Raw genomic sequence first — 16,138 nt, 5'->3', positions numbered from 1 at the left:
GAAAGAATGCGCGAGGGGTGGAGTTCTGCTCTTTTACTTTCCACTCCACACAGTGCAGACGCAGAGATCTCACCGCTGTCAGAAGAGTCGCGCACTTGAACCCTGTCTTGAGTTTTTCATTTAGCAAAGCAAACCCTTTACGTTGTCATCTTTTTTTTTCTTGTAACATTGCTGGTTTCTTAATTTGAGCGCATCACAGGGCACTCGCGGTCTCCAGGGCTCCTCCAGCACAGACGCTGAATCTCTGTCGTCCTGCTGCGGTCCTCGCTGGAGCTGTGAGACTTCAGTAAGCACCGCAGGACCCAGAACTGTAAAACTGTTTGAAGTAGAGAGCCTCCTCTTGTCCAGCGCGCCCATGGAAGGCGACGTTATGGATAAACTGGAGGACATGGCCTCAGTGTGCGAGTTCGACCCTATCACGGGGGATATTCCCGCCACCAAAGTGGAGATCACCGTATCGTGCAGGTATGAGGCAGAAATCACTTTACTGTACATTGACTCGTTCAAGCCAAAATTGCTAGATTTTTATGGTGTATATACTTCATGTTGGCCGCATAATATCAGTTGGTTCGATTAAAGATTATTCAATTTTTTTTTTTTTTTTTTTTCAGGTTCAGCAAATAATTTCTTATTTAAAAACAAATAAACAAAAAACTGTGTGGTCTTAAGTTGAATATTTGTTTCTTTAGAGAAAAAATATTTTTCTCCTTTCTAGGGTTATTCCGACTAGCATACATGTTCTTCACTACATCAGTATGTAGATGGTTTTGGTCTAAAGAAGCATAAAATGTTCTCCTTCTGGATCAGGCTTTAGCCTATTTTTAGCTACATTTTTCAGAGTTTATAGCCTGTTAATGGAATACATTTTTTAGGTTACACTTTATTTTAAGGTGTGCTTGTTATAGTGTAATTATACATTTAAATACTGAGTAATAACTACATGTGGTATACTGACTGGTTATGGTTGGGATTAGGGTTTGGTTTAGGTTTACTTGCATGTAATTATGCATAATTTATAATTATTACAAAAGTAACTACATGTAAAGTGTAACAAGGACAGATTAAATAAAGTGTTACCATTTTTGGCTTGAGCTGCAAGGAATTTTAAGAAAATTAAGCTTTAGAAGTAGCAGTTCACAGGCAAAAATTTGATTCCAGACTTTCTTGCTTTACAGTATTGATATGAGCATAAATATCTAATATATCCAGAGATGCATCTACATAGGCAGCTTGCCCAAAGCACTTGATGTTGCTGCTCAGCTGTTTCAGAGATGCCATAAATTGTCATATTCCGTGAACATCAAGGACAGTGAAGAAAAACCTAATCTTTGCTTTCCATCAATAATAAATGTCATATTTGTCATATTTAGTTACATGAACTGCTTGTTAGAAGAAATGCATCTTCAATTTCTTAACTAATTCTTCTTCTTTTTTTAGCTTGTAAAATGTGATATTACTACTAGTTGCCAAATCATAGCATTGCAGTACTGAAGAATACAGTCAGTTTTCATTAGAGGGAGCATAAAGACCCCACCCAAATGTCCTCACGTCAATGCATACAGTATTCACTACATTACAAAATAGCAGAGTTGTTTTTTTTTTTTATGTTTCTTGCAATATAATTCCTGTTGTATCTGGGTGAAAGTTTTTTTGGAAGATGCTTATATCATCATCTTTGCTTTTAGGGCAGATAACGTTGCTCTTATTAAGAATGAATCACTAAAACGGTGCTGCTGGAAAAACAGGTTTTGAGATGTAGTGAAAATGAATTTGAGTCATAGGGCTCTGCAGCCAAGACCACAGCCGGTTCATTGCTCAGACTGATAGGTGGGCTATTGCTTTTGGTTTTCAATCATCTTGAGGAGTAATGGATACGGCTGGCCTACTCAACATCTGCTATGTCTTTAATAGTCATTTATAGTCAATTATACATGCTTCAATCCAATTTAGACAAAATTATTTTACAGAATTTCCCAACTTGACAGTCAGACCATCTATTTAATGAGAGCAATTTCCTGTGCAAGTAGCTAATAACCATAAGCTCGCAAACTTCTCGACTGCAAGTTAATATTGCCTGCTGTCTTCATGAAGAAAGAAATAATACTGATTATGGGTGTAATTTGGTATGATTGTTAGCTGAATAAATTCCTCTCTTAAAGACCAAGACTTCATAACATTAGCTAAATGGGATCTTAACTGTTTTTAATTAACTAGATATAAATTGCTTTTTAAAATGGTACATTTGCAACTAAATTATTATATAGAAATACAAGCAATAGTGCCAATTACACATTACACTAAACTCTACAGTCTTTAGTAAGAAATTGTATTTCAATTTGAACTTGACATGATATATATTTGATAAGTATCATAGACCTTTAAGAGCAATTTTTTCTACACGTTTCTTCATTTTCTCTTATATAAAAAAAAAGTCCTAAGGGAATTCTAATGGGGTCATTATCCATTATAAAGGGATTTCTGTCATACTGTATATCTATATAGGTAATTGGTTCAAATAAGATTCTAATGGACCAGAAAAATATCTGGAGTTTAACTAATATGAGGTTGTTCAGTAGGATCTCACTTGATTCTAAAATAATTTTTGGAAGATTCTTGTTTGGTTTAGGTTCCTAATTCTAATTATAAAATTCCATTTGCTTTGCTTTATTGGATTTTTTTTCACTCTTCCTGCTTCTACATAACAAATAAAAAAACAAACAAACAAAAAAATCATTGGTTTTATCAAATATGTGGTCAAATTATTGATTAAAAAAATGCTTTTATTGTTATTTTTAATTGAATTAGATTTTTGCCACCCTAATTGCTGCTGTGATTAAATCAATCAATAAGTAAATCTATTGGGCCTGAACCATTATGGCCTTCTCTGTCAGTGCAGAACATTCTCTCCAGGTCTGTGATGAGACTCTGTGTAGTGGTGGTTGAAATTATCACCCACATTTGTTCTCTGTAATTGATTTAGTTTGGGCTGATTATCAGGGGATTGTGGCAGACATGGAATGGAATCGCTTCACTTCCCAAACCAGATTCCCTTATAACCTGCTGATGTTACTAGAGAGCAGAAAGTTTGGTCGGACATACCAGAGGCTTTGTGATAATCCTCATCACAAACAAATGCTGTCCTGTGAGTGAGAGATACGCGATTGATCCAGTTGTCTGGCACTAATTTGGTTTGGGGGTTTTTGATTGGTAATATAGTCAAATGGCAGAAAAAAATGTTTGGATATACTCAGTGGGTCTTAAGCATTAGAAAGATACTTGTGTTTTAGTTATACACTACTGTTTAAAAGTTTGCAGGAACTGAGAATGCTTTTCAGAGATTTTTATTGAATTTTCATGGATTTGAAATTAATTTTACACTTTATTTTCTCTGAATCTGATCATTCATGAACTGAACAGATAATTTTACTCATAACTCAAATGTGTACATACACACACACACACAATGTGTAGTTACAGCTGTTTACTTTTGAAACAAGAGGGGTGAGGCTAAAAATCACCACATACTTTGTTTGTGTTGTATTTCTATTCACCCTTTCTCTGTACTCTTAACCCCCCAAAATCAGCTTTGTGAAATTCTGATAATGCTTCAAATAACAAATATGCATTTTAACTAGCAAAACCTTTTTGGAGATTGCTGCATTATGCTATTAGATATGCTTGAAATCACAGATGTTTCTTTACCTAAAATCATTTAATCCTAAATATACTGGACATCAACAAAGCTCCTTTCTGCTGGGAAATATGGTTTTAGCAAGGGTGTCCTTGCCAAAAAAGATGTACCCCTGTTGTTATTATCCTTCAAGAGTAGCTCTCTGTGTTGTAAAAGTGGAAGAATAAAGTTGCAGTTTTTGGCAAGCTTCAGTTTCAATGCAGATCCACATCCTCCTCTTAGTTGACCTTGCAGGTGAGGAACCAGATCATGGACTACATCTACATTCACTCTGCGCCCCTCTGCTGCTAGCCTCTCTGGGCTCTGCTCTGCTGATTAGGGCTCTGTCTGGTGGGTTTTTGCAAACCTGGAGATGATTTACGGTTGGGGTTTTCCATTCTCAGCAAGTGACTTGATTCCAAATGGAGGCGTGGTTTATTGTAAGCCGTTATTGTTCTTTTGCTATTCGTTCAGCTCCAGTGCCTTTTATTGCTGGATTTCCTCATCTAATTATATATGCTGGAAAATTGGAGCACCTTTATACTCCTTTGTGTCCTGCTTCCAACATATCTTCCTTCCAAGAGTTAAAGGTATAGTTCTCCCCAAAATGAAAATTTGCTGACCCTCAGGTGACCAAAGGGGTACCTAGATGAGTTTGTTTCTTCATCTGAACAGATTTGAATACATTTTATCACTTGTTCACCAAAGGATCCTCCGCTGTGAAAATCCACCAATATATTTGTTTAGGACTGTTTTCTCTTCTAAACACTGCTTGACCTGTGCATATTTCACCCCTGATTTAGACAAGATTACTTTTTCATTGGAGTAAACAATATTATGGATCCAGTACTTTGTATTTTAGCTGGAAGCTTATTTTTTTGAAGTTAAAGCGTCTTAATACATTTATTTATTACAAACACAGTTTTAGCTTCACAAGACATTATTTTATGGACTGTAGTTGTGTGGATTACTTGTGATTTTTTTAATCAGCTGTTTGAACCCTCATTTTGAGAGGATCCATTCATAGGCAAGTTATGTACTGCAAAAATTTCCAAATCTGTTCTGATGATGCAAACTCAACTGCATCTTGAATAATCAGAAGGTGAGTAAACCTTCAGAAAATATTCATTTTTGGATTAACTATTTCTCTAAATGCCACCAAATGAAAAACAATCAGGGCTGATTTTGCAGATGCTACTTGAACTTTAACTGGTGATGAAGCAAGTATCCAAAGTGAGACTGAGAGAAAGAGAAATGTGCAAGATGGATGGATGAATTAATTGACTGGATAGATGGATGGATGGTGAGGTCTTCAGTGTGTGATAAAGATGCAGAATCAATGCCAAAAGATGTGAGATGCCAAATGAGGCGCAGAGATTTACAGTCATTATGTATTCACACTGTAATCTACTGCAGAAGTGGTTGTGTGAGTGTCCTAGTTTATGCATTGTTTTCATCTAGTCTCTATTCACATCTTTTTGTCCTGTTTTTGCAGTGATTTTTGTCTGTAGATTTGATTGCCATAATTGACATCTAGAGGAATCAACCGATATTACAATGCCTCAATTTTAAACCTTTAGGAATAAGTCTGTGATATGGCCAGTATGTGATTAAAATGAAATCATAGGTTGGTAGATAACAGGTTTTAGGAGGAGGAACTGAGTGTCTGACCTCTGCGTGTCACTGAGGGAAGCGCTTAATATGGTGAATAGTCAAACAGATGGTTGAGGAAAAAAAACAGCTGCTGAACGGATGGATGGGCTGGGTGAGAGCTTGGCCAGTTGTTAATTGAGCTGGCTGATTTAGTAAGCATATAAATGTGTCAGTAGAGCGAGTGTGGGTATGCCTGTCTTTTTACAGAGGATGGTGTCGAATCAAAGAACTCAAAACGGCTGTCTCACAAACCCAGAATTCTCTTGTGTGCTGTTCGCGAGCGTTGTGTGATGTGACAAAGATACTGGGAATAACAAGAGGCTTGTCTACACTTGCAATTCAACTCTGATCATTATTGGGCTTATTCAGTCAAGTGCAGCTGACCCTTTGTTGAAATGAAAACACATTGATTGACATTTTCTGGAATATAAGTCGCACTTTTTTTCATAGTTTGACTGGTCTTGCGACTTATAGTCAGGTGCGACTTCTTTATCAAAATTAATTTGACATGAACCGAGAGAAATGAACCAAGAAAAAGCATTACCATCTACAGCCGCGAGAGGGCGCTGTATGCTATCAGAGATGCTGCTCAGTGCTCCTGTAGTCTACCACTGAGCAGCATAGAGCGCCCTCTCGCGGCTGGAGACGGTAATGTTTTCTCTTGGTTCTTGGGTCTAAATAAATGCAACTTATAGTCCAGTGCAACTTATATGTTTTTTTCCTCATCATGACATATTTTTGGACTGATGCTACTTATACTCAGGTGCGACTTATAGTCCGAAAAATACGGTACTTACTTTCTTTCTTTGATCTGGGTTTGCTCGGATACATTTCTCAATAAGTTTTTCAATAAATATTATCTGATAAAGAATTTTTTTTGTGGTAATTATAATTTTGCATTCCTCTACCTCTTTGTGTAAAAAAAACAAAACAAAACATTATTTACATACGAAACAACACAATGCTTTCTCTGTTATCATATTAATTTACTCTCACATAATTCATTTTGCATCACAAGTTTTTAACGGTACACCAAAAGTTTGTGGTGGTTAAGATTTTTTTTCTAATGTTCTTAAAAATGTCTTACGCTCACCAAAGCTTTTTTTTTTGTTGTTGTTGTTGTTGTTCAAAAGACAGTAAAAATAGTAATATTGTGAAATATTATTACAATTTAAAATAACAGTTTAAACAGCAGAATTTTCAACAGCCATTGCTCCAGTACTCTGTGTCACATGATCATTTCAGAAATTATTTTTAAAATGCTGATTTGGTGTTCAGGAAACATTTCTTATTATCATCAGTTACAGTTGTGCTGCTTAATATTTTTTTGGGTGTTTTTTAATTAAAACAGACTTCATACAAAATGTATTTTTGAAAATCTTTTGTAACATTATTGTGTTATTACTGTCACTTTTGATCAATTTAATGCATCCCAATTTAATGCTGAATAAAAATATAAAATCCTTGCAAAAAAATTGTATTGACCCCAGTGCATAAATATGCATAAATATTGCATCAGAGCTGTTGGTTATTCAGTGTTACCATCTGTTAAAATGAGTCATATAGTCCTTACAAGTGGTGTAGGCTGAAAACTAATGTCTTGCTACTCTAATCACACCATCACTAACACTTTAGTGATTTTTTAATTAGTTTTTTATTTATTTTATTTATGTTTTATTATTTGTACTGTCCTCTGTAATCAAATACTCAATATATCTATCATATAAAGAGGTAACTCAACTTAAATGAGCACCATAGATCAGTATTTATGATTAACTGTCACATTAGTTGCATTTATAAGCTATTGAGCGAGAGACATGCAAAACAAGATTGTTGGCCCTCTGGATTGTGACTTCACTAAAGTTTTTTGGGGAGATTTATGCGTGGTTTATGAATTGCATTTGCCAAGATTTAATTACACTGTTTAATTCTTGTTGATGAGATGGAAAAGTGCTGACGCCCCTATTCTTCTGTAATTACTCCTTGAGAAATGCAATTCATATTGCATTTAATGAAACACTATAAAAGGACTTCCTAGGTCTTAGAAGTGGCACAGGACCTTTGAGAGACATTCTAATGTTCTGTTTGTTTGCCAGTGCCCAGTGTGCCTTTAGGTGACAGTTAGATAGAGCCCTAATACGGTAAATTACACCCTGCTGGCCATCTTTTGTTTTGACTCATGGGAAATGTTTCGCCTGGTGTTGTTCATACTCAGTCCTGCTCTTGGCTTTGTTCAGAGTTCATCAAATAGCCATGATGATAAGGACTCTCCATTGACCAGAGAGTCTGTCAGGGTGGCCAGACTACAACAGTTTTCATTCCAGACAACATGATGAGCGCTATGATCCTTTCCTCTCCTCCACCTCCAGGTCTGTGGCTTTGGGCTGAGATGCACTCTGAATTTTTTCTTTGCCCCTCTTAACCAGATAGCAAGTTGAATTACTTTTTTTCTGCTTCTTTGAACCAATGAGGATTCATTGGCTGGCTGAGGAGTTTAGAATCTATTTTGCTCCTTCAGGCTGAAATAGCTTCTCCCGCATGAGGGTGCCAATTACAGTGCCACTGGGTTCTGGGAGAGCATGGGTGAGGAGGGGACTGGATCACAAGTCCAATAGTGTCAGACCACTTCCTTAGCAAAGAGAAAGAACTGATCTGTGGTGCTAATATCACCAAAGTGAGATGTGTTATAGCATCACAAACAACAACACAGAAAACTATGATTCAGTGTAAGTATTCAGGATAGTGTTTACTAGGAATGTTAATACCGTAGATCAAAAAATAAACACAGAGAAGGGCCAAATCATAAAGAACTGAATCAAATGATTTTTTACAACAGATCATTTACGCTGTTGTAGTTCATTGTACTATTAAAACTACTGTAACTCAAAACTAACCCTAACCCTAACTCTATGGCTAACCAGCCATTTAAATGTAAAACAGCAAGCTTATTGGCTGTGTATGCTATGTTCCAATCTGCTTGTGCCAAAGTAGTCTAGTGCTGTGAATATCAGTTTGCATTAACCACTCATCAGCCTGTGCCATCTAGAGTTTCATGACAGAACTTTTTATGAATGTGAACTATGCACATTAATTGATATAATTTCCAAGATGATCCTGCCTCTCTTGCCTCCTCTTTCATTCTTTTTTGTTTTTGTTTTTGTTTTGAAGAATGTTTTAACGGTTGCCCATACCATGAAAGTCCAATAACAGAATGTACATTATGTGTGTGTGTGTGTATACAGGTGAATTTCAATAAATTAGATTGTCATGGAAAAGTTCATTTATTTCAATAATTCTACAAAAATTGTGAAACTTATATATTAAAAACAAATAATGCACACAGACTGAAGTAGTTTAAGTCTTTGGTTGATTTAATTGTGATAATTTTGGCTCACATTTAACAAAACCCCACCAATTCATCTCAACAAATTAGAATACTTCATAAGACCAATTAAAAAAAAAATCATTTTTAGTGAATTGTTGGCCCTCTGGAAAGTAGGTTCATTTACTGAACATGTACTCAATACTTGGTAGGGGCTCCTTTTGCTTTAATTACTGCCTCAATTCAGGTGCCAAATCCTGCTGGAATATCAAATCAGCATCTACAAAAAGCTGGTCAGCAGAAGGAAGCATGAAGTGCTCCAACATTTCTTGGTAAACGAGTGCAGTGACTTTGGTTTCCAAAAAACACAATGGAATGCAATCTAGATAGATAGATAGATAGATAGATAGATAGATAGATATACTCTTCTTAGTGGTATATATGTTAACCCTCTGAAAGAAAGCATGACATGACAAGCAAGGTATTGATTAATGGTTGATTAATTAAATAATTATTTTTGTTTAAATGTATGATAAATGTCCTGTCTTTTATGGCTAAATTTAAACCTTTCTTACACACTTCTCACATTGAAAGTTTTCTAGGATTCCTCATAAGATGTAGTCGTGCCTCAAAGCCCAGAGGAGTTAATTTGAACATACGGTATGTGTTTGAACATCAGAGATCTGTCAGAGCCTCTATATGTTCAGACAGTTAAGCCCATTTTTAAGACTATAGAGTTATTGCTCTCCAGAAGCCTTTATTTCAACAGTTTTAACAGTAGGTCATTAATCATAAAACACTGTTGTAATGCCCTTAGTACTGCAAATTTTCAGCTTTTCAAACTTTCTAAGGTCTTTATAATTTATTACATTCCTTTTTAAAATACAGACAGAACAGAAAAAAATCATGTGACTTCAAGTCAGTTTTTTATATGAGTTTATCCTGTTTTATAAAACATTGTCTGTGTGCAGTTAAATGTTTGCTTCTTGCTTTAAGCGGCAGCTTCTGTCCCTATAAATTAACTTTTTGGTCATTGGGTTCTCAAGGGTCTCTATTGAACCGGTAAAGGATTGTGAGACTCATTTAAAATGTTTTCAGTTGGAGGAATGTTTAAAAAGTGAATTGACTGTCTTTTTTTTTTCTGTGTCTGTTTGATACGACAGCATGCATTAAGAATGTGTAGCTGACACTCATTGGTGTTAGATAACAGTTTCTGAATTTTCAAACAGCCATTATACAGTCCAGCGCCACATATAAATTTAATTAAAAGATATTGTGACAGAAATTAGATATTTTTCAATACTATTGAATCAAATCAAAGTTTTTTTTTTATTGTTTTCATTAAGCCCGTCTCAATTTTCTAGGTGTACAATGTTCTATTTATAGTCCTTTCAGACTCTCAGAGAGTTTGTTGAAACCGCATGCCAGAATAACTTTCTGTATCAGTCTGCTCTGATTCAACAATCCAGTTCATTAAATAGATGTCAAACACTGAATGGGATGCAGAACTGTTAGGGTGCTTTCACATCTCTAGTTCGATTCATTTGGTCCGAACCAAGGGCAAACAATTATACATTGTAGCATTTTTCAACTTTTTTGGTTCCTTTTCACACCACACTGATTGCTTTGGTCCGTACCAGTTGAAACGAACCAAAATGCAGTCACATGACAACATCTACATCACTCATTGGCCATGACGTATTTCCTAAACTGCTTTTCGTTTGGTCAGAATTTACGTGCGGGAAAATTCCAACATAAGAGTAAAAGTCAGCAAACAACACGGAGACAACACAACTACACGACAACACGACTGCACGGGCTGGTTTTGTCCCTGGCCATAATCTATTATATTGTTTGTATACACCACAACATGCAAAAAATAAATTTCTATAATGAAGAGCGGCTGCGGCTTGAAACAACATTCTAATGCACTGCAAGCGGGAATCCTCCTCACTAGGGCTGGGATAAACGATTATTTTTTAAACGATTAATCTAGCGATTATTTTTTCGATGCATCGATTAATCTAACGATTAATTTTTTCAGACCCATTCGATTTCGATTATCTCCCCATTAATTGACTTCTAACAATTTATACATGTTGATTTACATATCTGAATGAAAAAAAACATGAATTCCTTAACATTGCAATATATGTTTATTGCTCTTAAAATTACAAAATAAAAGACTAAGGGGCCGTTCACATATCGCGCCTAAAAACGCGTGGAAAACGCTAGACGCACCGCTTTCTCCTTCTTTCCAAAGCGCTCGGGCAGAAGCGCTCCTGAGGTGTCTGCCTTTGCTAAGCAACCATGACGTGCTCTCTCCATGAAGACGCGGAAATTTTAGCAAAGGATAAATGCATTTGCAGCACTAAAAATCGCTTGCAGTAGCTCTGCTACTAAATTTATTTAAAAATGGCAATCCATATATAGCTATGATCAGCTGTTCCTTCATCTTAGCTGAGTTTTCAACGTTGTTATGGGAAAGGATGAAGCTGATTGGTTAGTTCTTGTCACATGACCCGCGGTGCGCTTGCGGCTTTCTGAAAAGATTAAATGTTTTTAACTCGATGCGGTGCGGACGCGCCTAGAAAAAACGGGTGCGTCGCACCACGTGCGCGTCGCGACCGCATCGCGTGCGCATCGCAACCGCATCGCTTCCATTATGAGCGCGCATGCCGCGCGCCTACATTGGAAATAACAAACTTGCGCGCGCAAAAGACGCGAAATGTGAACGGCCCCTAAGAATGCATTACTTTGCACTTGTATAGAGATTGAAGCCTTGAAAACACATAGCTTACTGAAACAAGTTTACTGAACACATAGGGCCTAGCTTACTGAAAAAAAGTTATTCTTTCAGATGAAAATAACAACAACTTGATGTCTAGCATTCAATAAAAAAGGTCACCCAAAATACTTGTTTAGAGCAATTGAAAGAATACAGTAACCAATGTAAACTTGAGGGCTTTAAGCTAATACAGAGAGTGCTTTTCCAAAGAAAAAGAAAAAATTAACAGTGGGAGCCAGCAGCCTGTCATGCCCTTTTTCTATCGTGTCTAATGATTTTGGTTAATATGCACGACGGAGGTAGAGAGAGAGAGAGAGAGAGAGAGAGAGAGAGCGCTCGTGTAGTTTGAAGACTGTGAGTGCGCGAGAGCGTGTGAAACTTTGGTGTTTAGCCCTTTTTCTATCGTGTTTAAAGATTTTGATTAATATGCACGAGAGAGAGAGAGCAAGAAGCGCTCGTGTTGTTTGAAGACTGTGAGTGCGCGCGCACAGCCGGGGCTCTCTCTCGTACACGCCCTGTCAGGCTTAGCAATCATTCTATTCTACATCACCCACCAATCAAATAAGGCTTTGACAGCCGCCAAAAAAAAAAAAGATCAATGCAGAAAAAAACCCTGGATTTGTTATATAACGTTGGACAGAATGTTGATCCGGCCATCGCGTATATTCAGCGCACATAAGGTAAATGTTTTGCAAACGTTTTTTAGAGAAATAAAAACAGGTCGACGAATCGATGCTCATATTTTGCGTCGACGTATTTTTTGCGTCGACGTCATCGATGACCTCGACGCGTTGTCCCAGCCCTACTCCTCACTACTCCAAGTTTGTCCACGAGCTGCCATGCTAAAGTGCAAACTGTCAACAAACACTTCCTCATCCCATAATGCACAACACAGTTGACTACGGCAGCTGGTTTAGTCCAAAAATGATCAGTACTTTTTGCAGTTAGGTCTGTTCGAGGTGGGATCACATTCTCACCACAAACTAACCGCTCCAGAGTTCGTTTGAAAGCGTACCGAGACCACCTCTTCAAGTAGGTCTCGGTACGCTTGTTTGGTTCGCTTTTGGTGCGCACCCGAGTGCGATTGCTGCTTTCTCACCTGCCAATTGAACCGCACCAAAGGGGGAAACGAACTCTGGTACGATTCAGACGAACTAAATGAGGCAGGTGTGATAGCTCCCTTAAATTCTGCCAAAGATAAAATTTTTGAGAATAAATTGTACATTACTTTTATGTTATCATCTAATAATGTAAATATAGTGTCTTTATGTTATGAATCATGACTTGTCATGTACATGTTGTAATTTAGCAGACTGCTTAATTTAGCAGTTTCCAAAGAGCAGTCAAATGAGCAGTCAAATGAAACCACAGCGGTGCACTGGGAATCTGACATTTCAGCTCACTTTTGAACCCAGGTTCATTAATCAAGTAGATACTGGAGATGATCAGACTAACTTCCCAATTCATGATGGACCCCTACCTGGAATCTAATTGGTACTTCTTAAATAAATCCTCTAGAAAGTCCCAACCACAAGACTTCTATAAAAACCATGGTCCAAAACCATGAACTCTTACAGCTCGTTTGCCAAAACCCAGTTCATGATTTTGTGCAGGAAAACCCAATTAAAAATCAGTATGCCACAGCAATCTAAGTGTAGTAAATGAGACACACTTCACCAATGATGTTGTGATTTTTGTACACATGTCACTCCAGGTGAGCTTATGAGTATATCAGTTCAATTCCCACCTCGCTTAGTTCAGTTCATCAGTCAAGGACTGTTAATTTGGCAATATGGGAGTGCTTCCCACAAGCTGTTCATTGAGATTCACAAACTGGAGGAGCTGGTCAACTGATTTATCTGAAAGATTGGTGGATTAGATAGCTAGTAAAGCCTTGGATCATCAACAATCTCTTTCCTCGTCAGGCCAGAAACTCAGAACGCTGTATCTGATACTGTCTGTTTGGATGTACCGGAGACTAAGAACAGTGTATCTGTTATTGTCTACTTCCACACAGGTTGGAAACACAGAACAAGAAGTGTCTTTTGGGAAGTTATCTTTATCTACTTCTGATGAGGAGAAGACAGGAATCTTGCGCCTCTCCATTCCAGAAGAACAACAGCGAGAATCAAAGTTATGCCTTCTTTCTTTGCGTGAACATTTGGGCGGCATCGTGCAAATCTTACCACATCATGACATAGACATGTGGGGGAATGTTTAAACGAGACATTTTAGGAGGGCGTGGACAAGTCTTAAATTTGATAAAGAATATCTTTTTGGGTTTGAGACTTCAGTCTTTGCAACTCTAGGGATCTTATCTATTCATAAACAGCTTGTAACACTCCAAACAGAAAGGAAAACTTGAAATCGCATCATATGACACCTTTAATAGGCCTGCTTCCATTAACTTTTATGTTAACATTGTCAATGGCCATCAACATACACTGTACTTCATCTGAGGATTGAATCCCTTGTGCTTTATGTCCATTTAAGGTCTCTAAACATGGGTACCAATTGATTTGGATAGATCTTTGGGGCCTTCCTTTGTTTCAGCCACTGCTGTTACATCCAGAGATCTGGAGGGTTTTTTTATGGCAGTCATTTCCTAAACCTTAGGATTGGGTGAGATGGTGAGGGTCAACCCCGTAGTCCAATGAGAGGTCCTCTTTTAGGTGGTTGTGAGTGCAGAAGGTCTCCCTTCTTGTCCTGCTCAATGTGTCTGGCAGTTGTCTTGGCATCTTATCTGATGGTTCTGTACTTTTGTTTATGTTTCTACACCAATATCCCATTAATGTGTTAAAACTCCCTCCACAACATTTAGAGAGGGGCCATGCCATAATCTGGTCCTTGGAATGCCAATCTGACTGTTGTTCACTACATAAGAGAGATATGATTGTGAGAGATTAAGTGATATGACATTCCTTTAAGATGATGAACAGGTTAAAATAATAATTATAGATAGTTTGTGTATTTATAATGCAGATAAAGCTGTGTTTCCAGCATCTGCATAATTTGTCTGCATATTTTTTCTGAAGCAATGATGGTAGAGCTGCTTCTATTTTGTGTTGTCGCTCTGCTAATGTTTTTGTAGCCATATGCTGTTCCTTATGCTTTCGAATGGATCACTGAATTTTTGGAGGGACTGGAGAATAATGATGGAAGTGTATCTTGCTTCAAAACAGAGAAAATGACAAAAAAAATATAATGTCAAGAGATGTTTTTGTGGCTGCTAATGGAAGGCGATGGATGGTTTCTGAAATTACATGTAAATGAGAGCTCCATTACGGCCTTTGTATAATTTTATGCCGGAACTGTTTGACCAAAGTGACCTAGTTTATCAGTCCTTAATTGACTCTCTTTTCCTTCCTGTTTCCCCAGAAATCTGTTAGATCGGGACACCTTCTCCAAGTCTGATCCTTGTAAGTACTTCTCTTTTTTTCTAAGCTGAAGCACTTGTTTTTGAACCTAAAATCATTTTAAAATCTATTTTTTAAACCCAGTCTCCAGGTTTCGTACCCCACTGACATATTGTTTTCCAGTTCAGTCTCTTCGTCACCTCTCCGTCTTTCTTCTGCTTTCCACACTTTGCCTGTAAAATTGTCTACTCTGCTATTTCTCCAAGTTGCCGAAAATGCATGCATAGAATTTGCATCACAATGTGACAGTTTTTCTTCACTATCAACAGAAATGCAGAAGTGCTTAATATATGCAGAGCATGAGCTCAGCCCCCTGAATACAAATGCTCCTTGAGTCATGGGGACATTTAGACATGTGTACAGTAAATCTCTTGCTGAAGACATGAGATTATGAAATAGAGAGCAATGGGTCAAATAGTCTGGCCACCTTTGCAATTCTAATCTTTGCAAGAACATTTATTGCTTAGGCATTGCTCTTTCATCAAGGAAATGTATAATTCTGTTAATCTTCATCATGCTCCAAATTGTTGTATGTGTAAAACTAATAACTTAAACTGAAACTGAATAACTGAAATAAACCTTTTTATTTTCCTTTCAAATATTTTTGTATTGACCCAATAAAAACCCAGTAGGTAGATATTGGCTCTTTACCCTTATGTTGAATCCCAAAGCAGGTGTGGACATTTGGCTCCAAAAAAAAACTCACAGTGAATTTCTTTTACATTATTAATTTAGGGGTAAAATGAAGTTTGATATACACAAACCATGCCAATAAATATGTGCTGCATTTCCCTCTAAGACACAAATCTAACACAACAAAAACAAAAAAAGAGCAGTTAAGAAAGCATCTTATCATAACGATGTAGATGTTTGCTCAAGCTCTGCAATTTGGCACTCCAGTAAAGTCCAGTCATGTTTTTTTTTATTACACTTTTTTTACAAGCAGTTTTACAAGTACTAAAGTGTCAGTATCACACTCAGTTTGAACTTTGAAGCTATGTAATGTTACTTGTGTCTTTTTATTTGTGAATGCAAGTTATTCAGAATATGTTTTCTTTCATTTTAGAGTTAATGTTTTTTAAAGATAATATTGTGAATAAAATAGTTCACTTAAAAAAAAATATCGTTATCACTTTTTTGTTCCATATCCACATGTCTAACAAAAGGAGATGTTAGGCAAAATGATGTGTCAGTCAGTTAATTTTTCACATACTTGAATGGTGAATGAAAATGTCTCTCTGTCTGTCATTCAATTTGAGTGCCGCATTTATTTATTTATATTGTCAAAA

At 37.0% G+C, this 16,138-nt stretch overlaps 1 protein-coding gene across 1 annotated transcript in view; it reads left to right on the top strand.

The window, feature by feature from the left end:
* The first annotated feature begins 290 nt into the window (after window positions 1-290).
* Window positions 291-16,138, top strand: part of LOC113106820 (copine-5-like) — a 70,891-nt gene continuing 55,043 nt past the window's right edge. The window contains exons 1-2 of the mRNA XM_026268839.1: window positions 291-465; window positions 14,812-14,852. Coding sequence (XP_026124624.1) covers window positions 356-465; window positions 14,812-14,852 — 151 coding nt within the window. The 5' untranslated portion in view covers window positions 291-355. The remainder of the gene's footprint in view (window positions 466-14,811; window positions 14,853-16,138) is intronic.

Source organism: Carassius auratus, chromosome 8 (assembly GCF_003368295.1).
Source record: "Carassius auratus strain Wakin chromosome 8, ASM336829v1, whole genome shotgun sequence".
NCBI classification, from domain to species: Eukaryota; Metazoa; Chordata; class Actinopteri; order Cypriniformes; family Cyprinidae; genus Carassius; species Carassius auratus.
This window is presented reverse-complemented; position numbering and strand designations above follow the sequence as displayed.